Source organism: Caretta caretta, chromosome 1, assembly GCF_965140235.1.
Source record: "Caretta caretta isolate rCarCar2 chromosome 1, rCarCar1.hap1, whole genome shotgun sequence".
Lineage (NCBI taxonomy): Eukaryota > Metazoa > Chordata > Testudines > Cheloniidae > Caretta > Caretta caretta.
In genome coordinates this window covers 12,030,024-12,051,108 of record NC_134206.1, presented here as the reverse complement: position 1 = coordinate 12,051,108, position 21,085 = coordinate 12,030,024, and the positions used below count along the sequence as shown (strand labels likewise).

Sequence of the window (21,085 nt, the reverse complement as noted above, 5' to 3'; positions counted from 1 at the left end):
AGCAGGCTAGTGTGTCTGGCTTAACAAGGTAAGGTACTGAAGTCCCAAGCTGCCAAGGAAAATGGACTCAGAAATAGTCCCAGCACATCAGGTAGCAGTCCCAAGGGGGTTTCTCTGACCCAACCCATCACAGGATGGAGCTAAGAGCCAAACCCCAGAGAAAGCAGACATGACAGACCACTTTGCCCCCCAGTGGGGAGCAGGGGCAGGGACAGCAAAGGAAATAGATGGCAAGACCAAACTGTCAGTGGGCCAGGGCAGCGAAAGGGCACTAGCAGTCTTGTGCCTGTGATGATGCAGACATGCAGCATGAAACCCACATGTCAAAGTCTGGCCACCTGTCCCAGTCCTAGGTTAACCCTGCTGTTTATTTATGGGAGGCTGCTTTGGGAGCTATTTCCCACATGGGCATGTGAAGATTTCAGCTCCTGGGTTCACTCCAGGGGAAGAACCACAATGATGTAATGTTCTCTCTGACCCCATGCGTGGCCAGCTGTGCCAATCAGAAGGGGCGGGGGGTGGGAGGGTTTGTCAGGCTATAAGAGCATGCTCCTCTGCAGATTTCCAGCCCTGGTGGTGTATTCTCCCTCGAGCTTCTGTTTGGGAAAAATGAAAGGGCTCTGCTGGTTGGGGCTCTGTTGGTCACTACTCAGGGGAGGAAGCTGGTTTGAGAGGGAGCCCTCTTCGCTGCTGGGGGAAGGGCGGCAGGCAGTGAGAAGTCCCCGCTGCCCAATCTCTGTTCAAGTGCAGAAGATGGAGGGACAAGAGAACCCTCGCTAGTCTCTGACCTGCCAAGGGCTTGGTGCTGGGAGGATTTAGGCCAGGAAAAACAACACTCCTCTCCCTCTGCCCATTCAAACAGAGCGGGTTAGAACAAGAATCCAGTTGGGACAGAAGGTCATGCCGCTGGAGGCTGGCCCCAGGCTTCCATTCAGGTGAATGAGAGCAGCAGCCTCTTCCTGTGGCTTTGCTGCAGACAGCTCACTGCCATGTATCACCTCAGCAATGCACACTGATTTAGTACAATGACAAGCCCTGGAGAATCATCAAGGAAACCAGAGAGATGTCACACAAGTGGAACCTGATTGAGAGGAGCGCTTTTTATTCAGACAGCTTAACGTTTACGCAGCGATGCTGTTAACACCTACCTCTCACATGCAGGAGAAGCATTAGGGAGAAAAGACGTCATTGTTAAAGATTCAACACCCCAAAAAAACTGGCAGGGGAAACCCCCCCACTTGTGTGTGTATGGTGGGAAATGGACTTTCTGGCTCTTTTTATACCCCTCAAGGGGCATTAACCCATTTATTCCCCTTTGCAGCTCACATTTAATAGGGGTTAGTCTACTTTTGTAGTGCAGAGACACTGGATCGCATTTGTGCCTGACGCCCCCGTCTCAGCCTGATGAGCACACACAGAGCTTTTCCTCACAAACGCTGCACGCACTGCAGCCCTCGGCCTCTCCAAGAGTAATGCATGCACCTGCCGTCAAGCAATTACCGGCTGCCTCCTGCGCTCGGTCCTGCTGCAGGTATTTCCGTGCATTTAGCTCAGGCAAGCAACAGGAACTGCTTGCTCTACAGGTTACAGCTGATGATATAAAGAGGAGGAACGTTTGTAACAGTGGCTACGGCAACACAGCCATCCTTGCACACACTGTCAACCTTCCTCTGGTCCTTTGCTCAGTGACGGTGCTCCTGTTCCAACTGGTATTTAGCAGCCTCTCAGGACACACACAGCCAACATTTGTCCAGCCAGCAGCTATTGAGTTGCTAGGTTCAGGACATTTAGTTCAGGGTAAGGAACGTCACTGGTTTACAGAACTCCACAATGCTCCATCTGGATTATTCACCTGTGTCCACAACAGCACCAAAGACATCCAAAAATGTAAACACAATTGCACCAAGCATGTTGCGTGAATGGGAGGCAGAGGCTCAGATCTCTGTGCACAATGTAGCCAGGTTTTCCTGGTGCTGCCCAGTGTTACAGGAGCTGAGCAAGAAGCTGGTGCATGGCTGTTGCTGTCATGGAGGAGGAGGAGGAGGAGAGGGTTGTGCGTATCAGATATTTACACAGCTATGCTCCCTCTTGACCTCCTACCCATTCATTGTGGCTGGTAATCTGGAAAATGGAAGTGTGTGTAGGACAGGGGATTGGAATGGTTGGGACTTGGAATTCATTTTACAAAGGGCCAGGGCAAGGTTGGCTCAGAGTAGAAAGGCCAACCTGATGCACTGTGAAATAGGCATGTAAATTCCTCTCTGTGCTGGTTCTATGAATTGAACTCAGTGCTGATAAGAAGCGCTAGCGTTGAAGATTAAATGTCCTGACATTTCTCCATGGGAACAGGTACGATGTGGGGAGCAGCAATGCCAGCTCCCTACAAGCTCCCTTCCACATTGTGCCTAAACCACATCCTGCTAGGGTGCCTCCGCATGGGCCAAAATCATTTTACACCTGTAACCATCCCCCAGTGGAAGAAGTAATGCAAACAGGCCACAGGTCACTAGTGACCACTTACGGGGGTGCTGGAGCAATTTTTATAATGGGGGTGCTGGGAGCCATTGAACCAAACTGTAAACCCTGTATGTAACGGAAACCACTTTAAGCCAAGGGGTTTGGCAGCGCCCCTAGTTCCAGCACCTATGACCACTTAGGCTAAACCAGAGCAAACCTCAGCTGTAGACAAGAAAAAACACCATTTGACTGGGGAAAGCTCGTCCCTGTGTGTAACATGGGTAAGTGTCACCAGTGCAAAACACGGCAGGTTTGCAGTAGTGCAGTTCCACTGGTTGCTAGCTGGCGATTGCAGAAATAGGGACTAAGTCCCAATAGAGCCGTGGCCTATTATCTAACCTGGAGACCTGAAACAGTGATGAATTACACAGCTGATTTTTCCTGGTGTAGACAAAGTGCTAGAGGTGAGGAGAGGGGATTCCTGCCTTTTTGGCCCATTCAGTCCTTAGCCTCCTTACTGAGACTGCCAACAAGGGGGTCCTTCGTGGCAGTTCAGATTAGTTTGGAGACCTGGACATGTGTCCACTGGGAACTCTGAGGGTCACAGACTCATTCCTTGTAGACACCCTGGGGCTAAACATTTTCAGGGAAAGGCTCCCACAGACAGATGACTTTTACAAAATCCTCTCCCAGCAAAGTTACTAAGGCCCAGAACCTCAAAGGTATTCAGGCACCTAACTTCCATTGATTTCAATGCCCATGGGACTTAGGAGTCTTTAAGGTTCTGGGCTTACAGGCACAATCCTGTACCACTGAAGTCAATGGGCGTTTTATCACTGACTCCACTGGGAGGATCAGGCTCTAACTTTTTAACATGTGAACAATAACATTTCTAAAACAACATCTTAAACAGCAGAAAGGCATAAAAATACAAGTTTTATTTTATTGAAACAAACTTTATCATTCAAAATAAGTTAGCATGGTTTGTGTTTAGGTCAGTTATCCAGAGACACTTGAAACTTGTGATTTTTTTTAAAATTAGAAATGACTACATAAATTAATAAAAATAAGAAAAATAATTTGTCCACAAAATTCCATACTTACTAGCAAAACAGTCTTGCGTAGATAATTTATTTTACAGTATCTGTACATTTTACTTACAATCTACCCAACCCGTATAAAAATAAGCTTTACTTCAGTATTCAAGGCAACAGATTTGTCTTACAAATCAACATGTTTTTTAAAAAGGTCATTAGCATACAAAACAGTGACTGTAGCTTCCCAAGTCTGGATTGTCTGTGCACATTTGCATGGAGACTGCAATTGTGTGTCTTGTTGCAAAGGATTCTAATGCAGTTTCTCTCAGGGAAAAAAAAATGGATATTTCATTTTTCTTAAAACTGAAACAGCTTCTAACTTTCCCTCCGTGTGTCAAGAAAAAAGTAGTGTCCCCAAACAACTGGATGTTCCATTACTAGCAGGCAAAAAAGGGTAATTAGACGAATTTCCCACAGATAAGATGACACTGTTCAGGTTACTAAAGTCTATCAGTGCCTTACTCCAGTGATCTGATCTTGCAAGATGCACAGCACCCTCAACTTCCAACAGACCCAGGGGAATAGAGGATATTCTGCATCTAAGATTCCCTGTTTGACATGGGTAGTTAACTCCCATTTAAATGAGGGGCAATTACACACATTAAATCAATGAGAGTAGAATCTACTTCTCTTTTAGGAGAGTGGTTCTGTGCTAACATGGTGGGGGCGGGTAGGATGACATTTTTCTTTTGAAGTCAGGAGAGTTAAAGTAATTTCCTCTCCCCCTCCTATTGAAAGTGTCATAGTTTCCCCAAAATGTAGAGCATGAGCACTAAAGCAGTTCCTCTCTACACAGCTACTCTGGTTACTTCTGCTATTCTTTTTTGGACAATTGTGCAGAAAATATCCTGGCGATTCTTTTTGTTTCTTCTTCTGGCAGATCAGTTGATGTCAGGTTTGGTTTGTGACGGTTCTGTCTTCGATAGGGAATTCCCCCAGCTGCGGCACCATCTCCTGTCTAAGGAAAAGACAGTGACATAATATTAGACACCACTTAGAGCTTACACTGAAATGCTTTACTGATCATGAGGAAGCACAGCAATGTGTCTGGGAAGTGCATGGCTGATACTTGGGAATCCAAAAAGATTACCTTTCCTGCTCTTCTTGCTTCCATGGAGGCTAAACCTACTGGACGTGCTGTATTTTCCATTGATCTCTCATTCTCCTTTAAATGATTTTCCTCACATTCCACACACCGACAAGCATAATGGCTCAGTATGGCGGACAGGACCCCCAAGTTATCCATCTTCCTGTAGCTTCTAAAAAAGCTTTTAACGCCTCCCTTTTCCCCTCCCCCACAAAAACGATTAACTTTAAAGGGACACTGCCAGGTTAAAAATATATTTTAAAGACATTTCCTAACCTTTGTTACTAACATCTTAGATTACAAAATCTGAAATTTTTTTAAAATTATAGTCATATTTTCTCTATTGCTGTTGCTTGCTTACTTTCTGCATTTCTCGATGTTCCACAGTTTAGTCAATGTCACTTTACGGTTCTCACATATTAACACAGTGCTGCACTATCTGGGTTGGAAACCATATCTGAGGAGTGGATAAGGGAATGTATTTGTTTTAAAAATGCTATAGACATTGGGATTAAAAAGAAATGGAAACATTTCTATGATTTCTCAATAGGGGGCCAAATGTGAGCTGTCAGTGGCCCCCTTCAGTGGCTTGAGTTATTAGATTCTTTAGGAAGATGGCTTAGCTCTAGTGTGTGTTAGTATCACATCCAGGTAGTGGTGGACGACTGGTCAGAAAACAAAACACCAAGGATTTTATGGTGGACAGCAACCCTGTAAGTGGGTGGAGGATCCACTATATGGGGGTTTATTAGGTCTTTCCCATCTCTAATTTCTAGGATTCTCAAAAATCCACTTGTTCTCCTTTCAGGGTTGCTGGAACAATTCGTATAGTGGGGGTGCTGAGAGCCATTGAACCAAACTATAAATTCTGTATATAATGGAAACCACTTCAAGCCAAGGGATGCGGAAGCACCCCTAGTTCCAGCATCTATGTCTCCTTTGGAACTAATGCCACCTGTGAGCTGCATTCAAGCTGTCCACTCATGGATCCTAAGAACAAGTGTCCTCTCCAGATCTTGAACCCTTCTCAAAGTATTTGCTCTCTGAATGTTACACTTACAATAGTTGGTCTCCAAGCGCTACACTTGGTCCTCTCCATTATTCTAATAAAAGAAAAGGAGTACTTGTGGCACCTTAGAGACTATCCAATTTATTTGAGCATAAGCTTTCGTGAGCACTGTGGAAACTGCAGAAGACATTATATACACAGAGACCATGAAATATAATGTCTTCTGCAGTTTCCACAGTATGCATCCGATGAAGTGAGCTGTAGCTCACGAAAGCTTATGCTCAAATAAATTGGTTAGTCTCTAAGGTGCCACAAGTCCTCCTTTTCTTTTTGCGAATATAGACTAACACGGCTGTTACTCTGAAACACTCTAATAAAACTCCTTACCCATCTTATTCTTTTCTCACTTGGGAAGCAATGGTCCCCCCATATTTTAAATAGTTAAAACTCAAATGGATAGTTTTTTTGTAAACATCTTCAGCTTATACAGCATCTCCACTTGCCAAATGTCCGCTTATCTCTGTGCACCAGCAACTGTTCATTTAGGTCAGCATAGGGTAACTCTATCTGGCAATTAACTGCTGTGGGGTTAGGGAGGACCCTCCGCCAAAGGCATATTTGTTTCTTAACCCAGTTTTTGAAAATTACTTCACAATGGAAGAGCCTATTTCTTCCTGCCCAAAATGATTTAGGGTCTGCAGTATTTCCCCCAACAAAATATTTTGGGAGCTCAAAGCTTGGGCCTAGAACTAGATAAGAGTCTGAGCTACAAAATTCAGATATGGATTTTAACTCTCAGAAGTTTGTGGATGGCACATCTGTGGGTTCAGGTCTCTCTCTATGCAAACCCTCTGCTACTGAAGTCAGTGGAGTGAGGACAGATGGTCCAGACTGTAAAAACTAGCATTATAATCCCTAGACACACCTGCTATACTTCCTTTCCTGTAGTCAGACCTCTCCACACAAAAATTAGACTAGTAACAGAGACCCTCAAAGTTTGAAGAAACCCTTTAGACATAAAATGCATATTCATTTAAATTATTTTAAAAAGCAGCATACATTAAAACACACGATTAACATTGACCCCTCTGGGGCCTTCCTCCTTCACTCAGCCCCATTATACACACCGAAAAGCTGAACACTAGCAGAGGGACTTAGGGAAACTTTCTCTCTCCAATAAGTTCAGAACTAGACCAATTCTGGCAACCACAGAGATATTAAGAGATCAGAGTTTGTCCACTATTGAACATTAAGAATTGGAAGTAAAACTGAGTGCTTTAGGAGCACATAGCTTGGCATAAACTGCACTTCTCTTAACTCTGGTTGAAGATAGACTTATCATACTCTAAGCACAGACCAGCCTGTGACCTTTCACCCACATAGCTGGGCTCTTTCTCTTGAGGAAGGTTTTGCAGACTTAGGCTATGTCTACGCTACGAAATTAAGTCGAATTTACAGAAGTCGGTTTTGTAGAAAGCGTTTTTATACAGTAGATTGTGTGTGTCTCCACGCAAATGCTCTAAGTGCATTTAGTCGGCATTTAGTTGGCAGAGTGGTCCACAGTACCGAGGCAACTGCCGACTTCCAGAGCGTTGCACTGTGGGTAGCTATCCCACAGTTCCCACCGCCCATTTAAATTCTGGGTAGAAATCCCAATGCCTGATGGGACAAAAACATTGTCGCAGGTGGTTCTGGGTACATATCGTCAGGCACTCCCTTCCTTCCCTCCCTCCCTCCATGAAAGCAAGGGCAGACAATCGTTTCGCACCTTTTTTCCTGGGTTACCCGTGCAGACACCATACCACAGCAAGCATGGAGCCCACTCAACTCACTGTATGTCTCCTGGGTGCTGGCAGACGCGGTACTGCATTGCTACACAGCAGCAGCTCATTGCCTTTTGGCAGCGGACAGTGCAGTATGACTGGTAGCCATCGTCGCCGTACTCCAGGGTGCTCTTTTAGCCGACCTCGGTGAGGTCGGTCAGGGGCGGCTGGGCAAACATGGGAGTGACTCAGCCAGGTCATTTCCCTTTTAAGTTTCGTCTCATGGCGATTCAGTCCTGCCGGCAGTCCTACTGCACTGTCTTCTAATGAGCACCCAGGAGATGACGATGGCCAGAAGTCGTACTGCACCATCTGCTGCCAGCAAGATGTATAAAGATACATGAAGTGGACCAAAACAAGAAATAGACCAGATTTGTTTTGTGTTCATTTTCTCCTCCTTCCCTCTGTGAATTCAACAGCCTGCTAAACCCGAGTTTTGAGTTCTATCCTTGAGGGGGCCATTCTGCTTCTCCTTGATGCAAAGCCACCCCCTTCGTTGATTTTAATTCCCTGTAAGCCAACCCTGTAAGCCATGCTGTCAGTCGCCACACCCTCTGTCAGAGCAACGGCAGACAATCATTTTGCGTCTTTTTCCAGCGCAGACGCCATAGCACTGGGAACATGGAGCCCGCTCAGATCACCGTGGCAATTATGAGCATTATAAAGACCATGTGCGTTATCCAGCAGGATATGCAGAACCATAACCTGCAAGAAAAGCGAAACCAGGTGAGGAAGCGGCGACTGCAGCGTGGTGACGAGAGTGATGAGGACATGGACACAGACTTCTCACGAAGTACAGGCCCCTTCAATGTGCTCATCATGGTGTCAGTTGGGCAGGTTCATGGCGTGGAAGGCCGATTCTGGGCCCGGGAAACAAGCACAGAGTGGTGGGACTGCATAGTGTTGCGGGTCTGGGACAATTCCTACCGGCTATGAAACTTTCGCATGTGTAAGGGCACTTTCATGGAACTTTGTGACTTGCTTTCCCCTGCCCTGAAGCGCAAGAATACCAAGATAAGAGCAGCCCTCACAGTTGAGAGGCGAGTGGCAATAGCCCTGTGGAAGCTTGCAACGTCAGACAGCTACCGGTCAGTTGGGAATCAATTTGGAGTGGGCAAATCTACTGTGGGGGCTGCTGTGATGCAAGTAGGCAATGCTATCACGGAGCTGCTGATATCAAGGGTAGTGACTCTGGAAAATGTGCAGATCATGGTGGATGGTTTTTCTGCAATGGGATTCCCTAACTGTGGTGGGGCCATAGACGGAACCCACATCCCTATCTTGGCACCGGAGCACCAAGCCGCCGAGTACATAAACCGAAAGGGGTACCTTTCAATGGTGCTGCAAGCACTGGTGGATCACAAGGGACGTTTCACCAACATCCACATGGGGTGGCCGGGAAAGGTACATGACGCTCGCATCTTCAGGAACTCTGGTCTGTTTCAACAGCTGCAGCAAGGGACTTACTTTCCAGACCAGAAAATAACCGTTGGGGGATGTTGAAATGCCTATAGTTATCCTTGGGGACCCAGCCTACCCCTTAATGCCATGGCTCATGAAGCCATACTCAGGCACCCTGGACAGTAGTCAGGGGCTGTTCAACTAGGCTGAGCAAGTGCAGAATGGTGGTAGAATGTGCATTTGGACGTTTAAAGGCGCGCTGGCGCAGTTTACTGACTTGGTAAACTCAGCTAAACCAATATTCCCATTGTTATTCCTGCTTGCTGTGCGCTCCATAATATCTGTGAGAGTAAGGGGGAGACGTTTATGGCGGGGTGGCAGGTTGAGGCAAATAGCCTGGCTGCTGATTACGCGCCGCCAGACACCAGGGCTGTTAGAAGAGTACAGGAGGGCGCGGTGCACATCAGAGAAGCTTTGAAAACCAGTTTCAGGAATGGCCAGGCTATGATGTGAAAGTTCTGTTTGTTTCTCCTTGATGGACCTCCCCCTCCCCCCGGCCCAGTTCATTCTATTTTCCTGTAAGCTAAGCACGCTCCCCTCCCTGCTTCAATCACCGATTGCAGAGGCAATAAAGTAATTGTTGCTTCACATTCATGCATTCTTTAGTTGTATGGTTAAAAAAAAAAAAAGCTGTTATGTGAACGCAAACTGAATTATTTTACTGCAACCAGCGAACATAAGAATGGCCATGCTGGGTCAGACCAATGCTCCATCTAGCCCAGTATCCTATCTTCCAAGAGTGGCTCATGCCAGATGATTCGGTGGGAATTAACAGAACAGGGCAATATCGAGTGATGCATCCTCTGTCATCCAGTTCCAGCTTCTGAAAGCAGAAGCTTTAGAAACACCCGGAACATGGGGTTGTGTCCCTGACCATCTTGGCTAATAGTCATTGATGGACCTATCCTCCAGGAATTTATCTACTTCTTTTTTGACACAGTTAGACTTTTGGCTTTCACAATATCCCCTAGCAACAACTTCCAAAGGCTGATGGTGCATTCTCTGAAGAAGTACTTCCTTATGTTTCTTTTAAACCTGCTGCCAATTAATTTCATTGGGTGACCCCTTAGTTCTTGTGTTATTGAAGATAAGTGTCAAGACTCAATTATAATATGATTGCACTTAAAGATTAGACATTTACCAAGTTATACTAGACCCTTGTGCCAATCACTATGTCATGGAGGACATGGAAATTGTCAAAATGCCCCCAAACTGTGATCTTTTAAACACTTTAAAAAAAAAAAAAAGGAAAATGTCTACAAAGTCTTTAATAGAAAATACCTACTCAATTTCAAGGACAGAATGAATTTTCATTCTGTTTTGACTGTTACTTGTAAAATTAATTCTATGCAAACTCAATGAAATTCAATACTTTGCCATTTACACTGTCATTAATTTTCTGAAAGAAAATTGTGCTTTATACAGGGCCTTTGTTATAACACTGCAGCTTCCCAACTGTGTTGCACCAGATCAGAACATTTACTCTGAAGGGGACCAGTGTCAGGTAATAATGCTACAGCTCTGCAAAACCTTCAAATGATGTCCTCTTTAAACATACTGAAGAACAAATATTCAAAGGGGTGATAGATTATTTCTGCTAATACCATCCATATACAGCTTCCTGTCTGCTCTATGTCCCTCTCAAGGTTGCTCAAAGACCAAATCAGCAGCTTATTCGCCTCGCTCTCCTCCCCCTGCCAAGTGTCTGTGAAACAGCTGAAACATTAACACTGGCTGGAGAAACAGTAACCAGTTCAAACTGGCTCTGAGCTAACTCTTTTGACCTATGCACACGATTAGTAAGCAAGTTATCCTGAAAACGTAAAACGGAAAGCATAAGTGGTGCTGTTGCTCTGACTCCAGATTAATGTCTTACCACAAAAGTTACATATTTGAAAAGTGTTAAGTATCTTTCTCAAAAATAGCTTGTCAGGATGTCACCCTACCCCACTCCTATGTAAATTAGTTTGATCAGTTCATACAGGTCCTTCAGCTATTATTAAAGAACCCATGGCAATCTGGGGTATTAACCCTACTGTTCTGGCCAAATTCCACCTTGGATAACTATGCTGTGCTTCCCTAAATTTCTTCTGTAGCTTCAAGTGGATGCAGTATTGTTCACTTCCTGTTCTAAATTGTAATGTTACTGTGGGCTGTTTGACAATTAGCCTGTTTCTAACCTAGAGGTGCCTGCATTTCAGGGGTGGGTTCCATCATCTTTTATATATAGTTTGTACATCACTTTACATTTTGAAGTGCTTATGGAACCTTAAGAATGAAAGGAACTAAATGTAAGAATATTGAAGAAGTGGATTTACACTATAATAATGGCAATGGGTTTTTCAAGTGAATTTTCAAGCCAAGGCTATGATTCCACATTTCTGAATATGTTGTGCGGTCGGAGATATAGGTAACAAATAAGTAAGATTTGAGTAGAGGCTTCATGAGAATATTTCTCTTTAAAACTTCTCAAATCTTACCCCATTTGTTCCTATATCGTCTCTAATTTATATTTATTTTAAGAAGTGTCAGAATGGTAACAGTCCCATTTAATACTCTGTCATTCCACTTCTTATAATGAATTCAACATGAGCTGTCTGTGGATCTGGTATGTACAGAACTTCTATTTCTATTGCATTTACCTTTCTACTTTGGTATCTCCCCTCCCTTAAAATGCTGCAACTCCTCAGCCAGCATGCCTGCTTCCCAATGTATTCCTTTTATTAACTCCAAAGCTGCAAAAAGGGTGGTAATAATGCAACCAGATTAAGAGGGGATATGATCAGAGTTTACAGAATAATGAATAGTATAGAGAAGGTAGATTGGGAGCTTTTGTTCTCTCAGCAAAAAGAAAAAAAACTGCATTCAATGAAACTGAAAGATGGCAAATTCAAAACTGATGTTTCAAATGATGTGTGATTAGACTGTGGAACTCATTGCCACTAGATGTTGAGGCCAAGAATGTAGCAAGATTCAAAGGAGGCCTGGACATTTATATCAATAACAAGAATATCCAGAGCTATAATAGTGCTAACAAAAATTTTGGAAGGGATGTCAAACCTCATGCTTCAGTACTTAAGCCAATCTAATTATTAGGGAACAGGAAGAGACCTTCATGGGGAACATGTTATCCCACATTTGCCTGCTGTAGGGTTTCTGGAGTCTTCTTCTGAAGTATCTGGTGTTGGCCATCATTGGAGACAAGATACTGGACTAGCTGAATTGTGAATTTCTGATCCAGTACAGAAACTCAGAGTTATAAAGTTTAATGTCAGAAGGGACTACCAGATCATCTAGTCTGACCTCCTGCATATCACAGGCCACTAAACACCACCCAGCATCTCTGCACCAAAACTGACAACCAGAATTATACCCAAGTATTGCAGCCCTCAAGAGACCAAACTATTGTGTGCCATAGGCAGAGAACAGGAGGAACCAAGGAACACCAATATCCGAAGACCCTGCAGTGGCAGGGAACGGATTAAATGAGATCTATGCAGATGTTCCCAGCAAGTGACTCGTGCCCCAGGTTGTAGAAGAAGGCAAAAAATCCTATGTTCCCTTCATGTAACCTGGGATCTGGCAGCAGGGGGCTGTGAAAATCTGCCTGTTCAAGAAGTCCTTGCATCCCCACTTAATGGAACATTTCTCCTCCCTGCACAAAGACCTCACCTCACTGTGCCCAAGTACGAGGAATCAGCTGAGCTCCCTGCAAAACTCAGTTAATACTGGTGGAACTTCAATGATGGGGAGTGGCTGAAGAGGGACTTTGACCTGGTCTTGGGGTTTTCCCACTTTTTGGCATACCTCACAAGACCGGACATAGGTAGAAACATCCTTGCCCATTCCCTCCCAGTGGAATGACCTCCCCAAATGGTCTTTGGTCCTGTTCACCCCAGCATGGCGACTAGGATGATCATGGGCTAAGCTCAAGAGCTGGACCTGGTACTTAGTTGGAACTACCAACTGTCTCTGAGGATGCCAGTCTTTCTGGTGTCCACCAGAAAGAGTTTCCTTGTATAAAAGTCCTCTTTTGACAACAAACCTGGATCAATTAGAAGAGCTGAGAGATGGTGGGTTGCTCTGTGCCGCCGTCCAAGCTCTCTGGAGGCTTTCATCTGCTTCCTGTTCGGTTTCAAACTGTTTCCTTGATGCTGGAGACATCAGTTCCTCACTGGATTGTGGACCTATGCTTGGTCCTTCTGGAAGCGATGTAGGGGATGGGACTGTTTCCGTTGACTGTGAACCGCTCTCCGCTGGGGCACTATGTTGGGGTTCAGGCTCCAGCTGAGCCTCTTGTGTAGGGTTATCGGCTGCTGCTGGTTCAGGTTCGGTGGGGCTCTCCGGTGTTGGGGTTGCAAGTACTGGATTCAGTGCTGGCAATGGTTCTGGTGCTAGTTGTTCCTCCGGTTCTGGGACTGGCTCTGTCTGGGACTCTGGGACTGAATCCACTACTGCTGTTGCAGACATTGGCCTGGGGTCCGGGTCCATCACCTCTGACTGGGTCCTGGTAGAAGTTTCCGGAACAGAGCTAGGCGTGACGGCTTGTTTAGCCTGGCTGCGGGTGATCATTCCCACCCTCTTTGCTAGCTTCACCTGATTGGCCAAGTCTTCCCCCAACAGCATGGGGATGGGATAATCATCATAGACTGCAAAAGTCCACGTTCCTGACCAGCCCTTGTACTGGACAGGCAACTTGGCTGTAGGCAAATTGAAAGAGTTTGACTTGAAGGGTTGAATAGTCACTTGGATCTCTGGGTTGATTAAATTGGGGTCCACTAAGGAAGCATGGATAGCCGACACTTGTGCTCCGGTGTCCCTCCAAGCAGTGATCATCTTCCTGCCCACACTCACAGTTTCCCTTCGCTCCGAGGGTATCTGGGAGGTATCTGGGCCTGAGGACCTCTGGTGTGATTCTGGTACAATGAACTGTAATCTGTTGGGGTTCTTGGGGCAGTTGGCCTTCACATGCCCCGTCTCGTTACATTTAAAACATCGTCCAGCTGACGGGTCACCGGGGCGAGGTGGGTTGCTGGAGAACGGTGTGGTGGAACGATAAGGTGTCTGGAGGGTTCCTTGGGGCCTTGGGCTGCCCCTGGTAGTAGGGTGTGGTCTGAGGTTGTCCCTTCTGGTATCCGCTCCAACTGCGACCAGTTTTTTTCTTTTCTGCCACCTCCACCCATTTGGCTCCAATCTCCCCCGCCTCGATTACAGTTTTGGGCTTCCCATCTAGGATGTATCTTTCTATTTCCTCAGGAACACCCTCTAAGAACTGCTCCATTTGCATTAGAAAGGGCAAATCTTCTGGAGATTTAACACTCACTCCTGATATCCAGGCATCCCAATGTCTCACAGTGTGGTAGGCATGTCGGGTAAATGACACGTCTGATTTCCACCTTAGGGCTCTGAACCGCCGAAGGGAATGCTCGGGTGCTAGCCCCATTTTGACTCTCTCCTTGGTTTTAAACGGTTCATACTTGTTCATGTGTTCCTTAGGCATTTCAGCCGCCACCTCAGCTAAGCGTCCACTGAGCTGCGGCCTCAGCTCTACCATTCTTGGTCTGTAGAGATGCTGTACCCAAGGCAGGCCCTTTCGAAGTTTTCTAAGAAGACCTCGGTATCATTGCCTGGGATGTGAAGCGGTACCTGGAGAAGGATTGCTATTCTGCTGAGCCTTTGCCATCTCCAGTGCATGCTTCCTCTCTTTTTCCTTTTCCTCCAGTTCTTTTTCCCTTGCCTCCATAGCTCTCCTATGAGCAGCCTCTTGGTTCTTTTCTACCTCCATAGCTCTCAGGTGGGCAGCCTCTTGATTTTTTTCTGCCTCTTTCGCTGCCTCTATTTCTTTGTCCTTTGCCTCCATAGCTCTCCTGTGAGTAGCTTCTAGGGCTTTTTCTGCCTCTTTCGCTACCTCCAGTCTGGTTAACTCCAATTTGTGTTGTGTCTTGGTTTCTGTCATGTTTGCCTCTCTGTTTTTAACTAACTTTACAACCGAGAGTTAGAAATAAAACAAACAAAAAAATTGGCTTGTAAAATTTTGCTGTGCTGTAACCGGATACCTATGATCTGTGATAGTGATTGTAAGCCTACAGAAAAATCCTTAAAAAAAACAACACAAAACCTAACACCTTTGTCTCCAGGCAAATAGACAGAAAACCCCTCTAGTTGCTCTTAGGAAAAGAAAAACTTCTTCAGGTCTGTGAAGACTTGTGAATCTCCCTGAAGGAGGTTAACTATCCTGCCTTTAGGTAGAGAAAACTCCAGCTCACAAAATGCAATTCCCTTTTGTCTCTGCTCTGGCCCCAAAGCAGAGACAAAAAAAACCTAACTGTTTTCAGCCGAAAACCTGCTTTCCAGCAGCCCAAAGGAAAAAAAATTTCCTTTTTAAAATCTGTGCTTCTTGTTAAAAAAATCAAAATCCTTAAAAAAAAACAAAAACAAAAGACTAACACCTTTGTCTCCAGGCAAATAGCTCTTTATCAACAGAGGCCAATGCAGGACACTGTGAGGCTAACTCCAATTTGCTCCCAGAGCTGAACCTGCTTCTTAGCATCTGTGGCATTCCCAGTGAGCCATCAACCCATCCCCATGTCAAGTTCCAATGAAACAGTATTACTGTATTAAAACAACGATTTTCATGATCGTTCTCCCTACAAATGTTAACTCTTGTCCATATTCTCTGTTGATCTAAATGGCAAGGCCTTTAGAAATGCATTCCCTTACTCAGCTTTAGAACCTGTTCTGTAGCTGAAAGAGAACATCAGGTATATAGGCTCGGTCTTAAAAAAATATATATCGAGACTGGCTACAGAATTCCATCCACTTGGTGTTAAAGGATTTTTAGCTTTCTGCTGCGTTTGCCATTTTTGTGAGTACATTACAACTGACGCAGGTCAGTTTAGTGATCTCAAACATACGAACTCATATCTTGTACTTAAGCAACAACTACAGCCTGCTCCCACTAAAGCCAAAAGGAATTTTGCCACTGACTCTGCTGAGAGCAGGATCTCACACTAAGACAGGATAGTAAACCTTGGGTGATATTATAAAGGCATAAAAGGATATGATTATCTTGAAATCGTTATCTGGAATGCTTCATTGCTATTATGCAATGGACTTTATACTTTTTAGACCTGTTCATTTCTTGGACATGACAGAAATGGCTGACTCAGAAATCACTAGCTGTGCCCAAAATTCTAAAGTCATTCCATTATTATAGCTTTTATGATAGTGACAATTGTTACAATTATAGGGGGACTTTGTTGAGTATGTGAAAACAGGTTTGTAATCATTCTGAAAAACTCTCCTTTGGGGCTGAAGTTTTCCATGTTAGAGCTTAGCCCCGAAGTAACTTCTTTTTAGAAAGTGAAGCAAGTTTTTTAAATTCTTTGTTAAATTATTAGAGTGTAGAGAAAATTATTTAAAGACTTTTTTTTTTGCTTAAAAGTAACCCAAAGACCACTGGAAAAACCTTATTCTGCATGCAAATAGACCTTAAAAGTTACCCTGTTATGCTGGCAGACCACTCATGAATGTGAGTGCCAACCTCAGGGCAGACTGTTACGTATCAGGGCACAAATCACTCCAGAGAGCCCGACACATGCATCCAAACATGTAGCCCAACATGTAACTGTTAGGTTTGCAACATCTGTGTGTCCTGAAGTGAAAGACATGTCACAAACAGCCGTTTCAACTGACATGTCATCACCTAGGAGAGGAAGCTGCCTCAGCAGAAAAATACAGTACAAGATGCGGCAGGTCTGCTGTTACGCATCACAAAAGACTGCTATTCTTGGTCATAGAATCATAGAATATCAGGGTTGGAAGGGACCTCAGGAGGTCATCTAGTCCAACCCGCTGCTCAAAGCAGGACAAATCCCCAATTAAATCATCCCAGCCAGGGCTTTGTCAAGCCTGACCTTAAAAACTTCTAAGGAAGGAGATTCTACCACCTCCCTAGGCAACGCATTCCAGTGTTTCACCAACCTCCTAGTGAAAAAGTTTTTCCTAATATCCAACCTAAACCTCCCCCACTGCAACTTGAGACCATTACTCCTTGTCCTGTCCTCTTCTACCACTGAGAACAGTCTAGAACCATCCTCTCCGGAAACACCTCTCAGGTAGTTGAAAGCAGCTATCAAATCCCCCCTCATTCTTCTCTTCTGCAGACTAAACAATCCCAGTTCCCTCAGCCTCTCCTCATAAGTCATGTGTTCCAGACCCCTAATCATTTTTGTTGCCCTTCGCTGGACTCTCTCCAATTTATCCACATCCTTCTTGTAGTGTGGGGCCCAAAACTGGACACAGTACTCCAGATGAGGCCTCACCAATGTCGAATAGAGGGGAACGATCACGTCCCTCGATCTGCTCGCTATGCCCCTACTTATACATCCCAAAATGCCATTGGCCTTCTTGGCAACAAGGGCACACTGCTGACTCATATCCAGCTTCTGTCACCCCTAGGTCCTTTTCCGCAGAACTGCTGCCTAGCCATTCGGTCCCTAGTCTGTAGCTGTGCATTGGATTCTTCCGTCCTAAGTGCAAGACCCTGCACTTATCCTTATTGAACCTCATCAGATTTCTTTTGGCCCAATCCTCCAATTTGTCTAGGTCCCTCTGTATCCTATCCCAGCCCTCCAGCGTATCTACCACTCCTCCCAGTTTAGTATCATCCGCAAATTTGCTGAGAGTGCAATCCACACCATCCTCCAGATCATTTATGAAGATATTGAACAAAACCGGCCCCAGGACCGACCCCCACTTGACACTGGCTGCCAACTAGACATGGAGCCATTGATCACTACCCGTTGAGCCCGACAAGCTAGCCAACTTTCTACCCACCTTATAGTGCATTCATCCAGCCCATACTTCTTTAACTTGCTGATAAGAATACTGTGGGAGACAGTGTCAAAAGCTTTGCTAAAGTCAAGAAACAATACATCCACTGCTTTCCCTTCATCCACAGAACCAGTAATCTCATCATAGAAGGCGATTAGATTAGTCAGGCATGACCTTCCCTTGGTGAATCCATGCTGACTGTTCCTGATCACTTTCCTCTCATGTAAGTGCTTCAGGATTGATTCTTTGAGGACCTGCTCCATGATTTTTCCAGGGACTGAGGTGAGGCTGACTGGCCTGTAGTTCCCAGGATCCTCCTTCTTCCCTTTTTTAAAGATGGGCACTACATTAACCTTTCCCCAGTCATCTGGGACTTCCCCTGTTCGCCACGAGTTTTCAAAGATAATGGCCAATGGCTCTGCAATCACAGCTGCCAATTCCTTTAGCACTCTCGGATGCAACTCGTCCGGCCCCATGGACTTGTGCAAGTCCAGCTTTTCTAAATAGTCCCTAACCATCTCTTTCTCCACAGAGGGCTGGCCATCTATTCCCCATGTTGTGATGCCCAGCGCAGAGGTCTGGGAGCTGACCTTGTTAGTGAAGACAGAGGCAAAAAAAGCATTGAGTACATTAGCTTTTTCCACATCCTCTGTCACTAGGTTGCCTCCCTCATTCAGTAAGGGGCCCACACTTGCCTTGGCTTTCTTCTTGTTGCCAACATACCTGAAGAAACCCTTCTTGTTACTCTTGACATCTCTCGCTAGCTGCAGCTCCAGGTGCGATTTGGCCGTCCTGATTTCATTCCTACATGCCCGAGCAATATTTTTATACTCTTCCCTGGTCATATGTCCAACCTTCCACTTCTTGTAAGCTTCTTTTTTATGTTTAAGATCCGCTAGGATTTCACCGTTAAGCCAAGCTGGTCGCCTGCCATATTTACTATTCTTTCGACTCATCGGGATGGTTTGTCCCTGTAACCTCAACAGGGATTCCTTGAAATACAGCCAGCTCTCCTGGACTCCTTTCTCCTTCATGTTAGTCCCCCAGGGGATCCTACCCATCCATTCCCTGAGGGAGTCGAAGTCTGCTTTCCTGAAGTCCAGGGTCTGTATCCTGCTGCTTACCTTTCTTCCCTGTGTCAGGATCCTGAACTCAACCAACTCATGGTCACTGCCTCCCAGATTCCCATACACTTTTGCTTCCCCTACTAATTCTTCCCGGTTTGTGAGCAGCAGGTCAAGAAAAGCTCCCCCCCTAGTTGGCTCCTCTAGCACTTGCACCAGGAAATTGTCCCCTATGCTTTCCAAAAACTTCCTGGATTGTCTGTGCACCGCTGTATTGCTCTCCCAGCAGATATCAGGAAAATTAAAGTCACCCATGAGAACCAGGGCGTGCGATCTAGTAGCTTCTGCGAGCTGCCGGAAGAAAGCCTCATCCACCTCATCCCCCTGGTCCGGTGGTCTACAGCAGACTCCCACCACTACATCACTCTTGTTGCTCACACTTCTAAACTTAATCCAGAGACACTCAGGTTTTTCTGCAGTTTCGTACCGGAGCTCTGAGCAGTCATACTGCTCCCTTACATACAGTGCTACTCCCCCACCTTTTCTGCCCTGCCTGTCCTTCCTGAACAGTTTATAACCATCCATGACAGTACTCCAGTCATGTGAGTTATCCCACCAAGTCTCTGTTATTCCAATCAGGTCATAATTCCTTGACATCACCAGGACCTCCAGTTCTCCCTGCTTGTTTCCAAGGCTTTGTGCATTCGTATATAAGCACTTGAGATAACCTGCTGATCACCCCTCATTCTCAGTATGAGGCAGGAGCTCTCCCCTCACAGACATTCCTGCCTGTGCTTCCTCCCGGTATCCCGCTTTCCCACTTACTTCAGGGCTTTGGTCTCCTTCCCCTGGTGAACCTAGTTTAAAGCCCTCCTCACTAGGTTAGCCAGCCTGCTCGCAAAGATGCTCTTCCCTCTCTTCGTAAGATGGAGCCTGTCTCTGCCCAGCACTCCTTCTTCATGGAACACCATCCCATGGTCAAAGAATCCAAAGCCTTCTCTCCGACACCACCTGTGTAGCCATTCGTTGACTTCCACGATTTGACGGTCCCTACCCAGGCCTTTTTCTTCCACAGGGAGGATGGACGAGAACACCACCTGCGCCTCAAACTCCTTTATCCTTCTTCCCAGAGCCACGTAGGTCACATTTAGGACAAGTCATTAATAGACGAAAATTGCCCAAAAGAGAACACAACTCAGAGCTGAAGAATGACAGAAATCATGTGTAGGCTGACCATTCCCTATTGGGCTATGTGGTGATTAACTTGTGTGTTTCTGAGAGTATATGGACTATATTATGCTTGTAAAACATGCCACTGATATGTGAATATCAGAGAGATGTACGTAAATTACTGCTGGGTAGGTCATACTATGCCCCTTTTGAGATGTGTCAGATACATGTATCTGTACTAATGCACCTTTTGGAGGGCACACATCCTGCCATAGGTACAGTTGTGGTGCAGAGATGGCATCTTCTGAGATGAGGAAGTTCCATATTTGTTGCTATACATGTGCAGATCTGACTCAAACCCTGAGAAATGAAGGGCACAGTAAAGATGTTCTCAACTCACATAATATACTAGAAATTTGAGTATTAGGTTAAGCATGGTGGTTAATCTTCATTGTACTTTTGGGGATAAGCATATAGACAAGGTATCTACTTTTATAGCTAGCTCTGCACAAAAACATTTACTGTTTAAAATACGTTAGTGCCTTGCAACGAGTACGCAACTTAGTGAAGCATACTGAACCAATGTGGCATTTTTATGATGCACCTTTGACATCAAAAATTGTGACTCCACTATAAAAACAATTTTAACCTCCTGCATAGTTTCCAGAGCACGCACTTGAAACCACGCTATGTTTACTCCATTCCTGTCCAGAGAAACTGCCTGTGCCAGGTCAGTTCATGGCCTGAATGTTGGTTGACACCTGCTCTGGTTTCCTCTTTCTAGGTCTCTGAGCCAATAAAATCACACATGATCTGTGAATACCTGATGCACAGCCTTATTAGTGTACATCTTTAATCCGCAAAACAGTAAGAGGAAAGAGGCTCATGTATAAAAAGATCATGCTTTGATTTTCCTTTTATAGAAATGACCATGATTTTCCAGGACACTGCAGGCGAACTCAGGATTATGTAATGACGGTGTGCCAGGGATACCAGTAAAGTGACCACTCTTATGAATATTTTATTCAAATCTTGAGGCTCAGGCTGTTTAAATGTCAAAGAAGTCTGGATAATAGAGAGAA

General features: G+C 45.2%; 1 protein-coding gene across 7 annotated transcripts in view; it reads right to left on the bottom strand.

The window, feature by feature from the left end:
- Positions 1-3,380: 3,380 nt before the first annotated feature.
- C2CD3 (C2 domain containing 3 centriole elongation regulator) overlaps positions 3,381-21,085 on the bottom strand; it is a 92,405-nt gene continuing 74,700 nt past the window's right edge. For all 7 annotated transcript variants that reach the window (XM_048839255.2, XM_075125970.1, XM_075125971.1 and 4 more), the window contains one exon: positions 3,381-4,512. In XM_048839255.2, the coding sequence (XP_048695212.2) occupies positions 4,369-4,512 (144 nt within the window). In that variant the 3' untranslated portion in view covers positions 3,381-4,368. The remainder of the gene's footprint in view (positions 4,513-21,085) is intronic.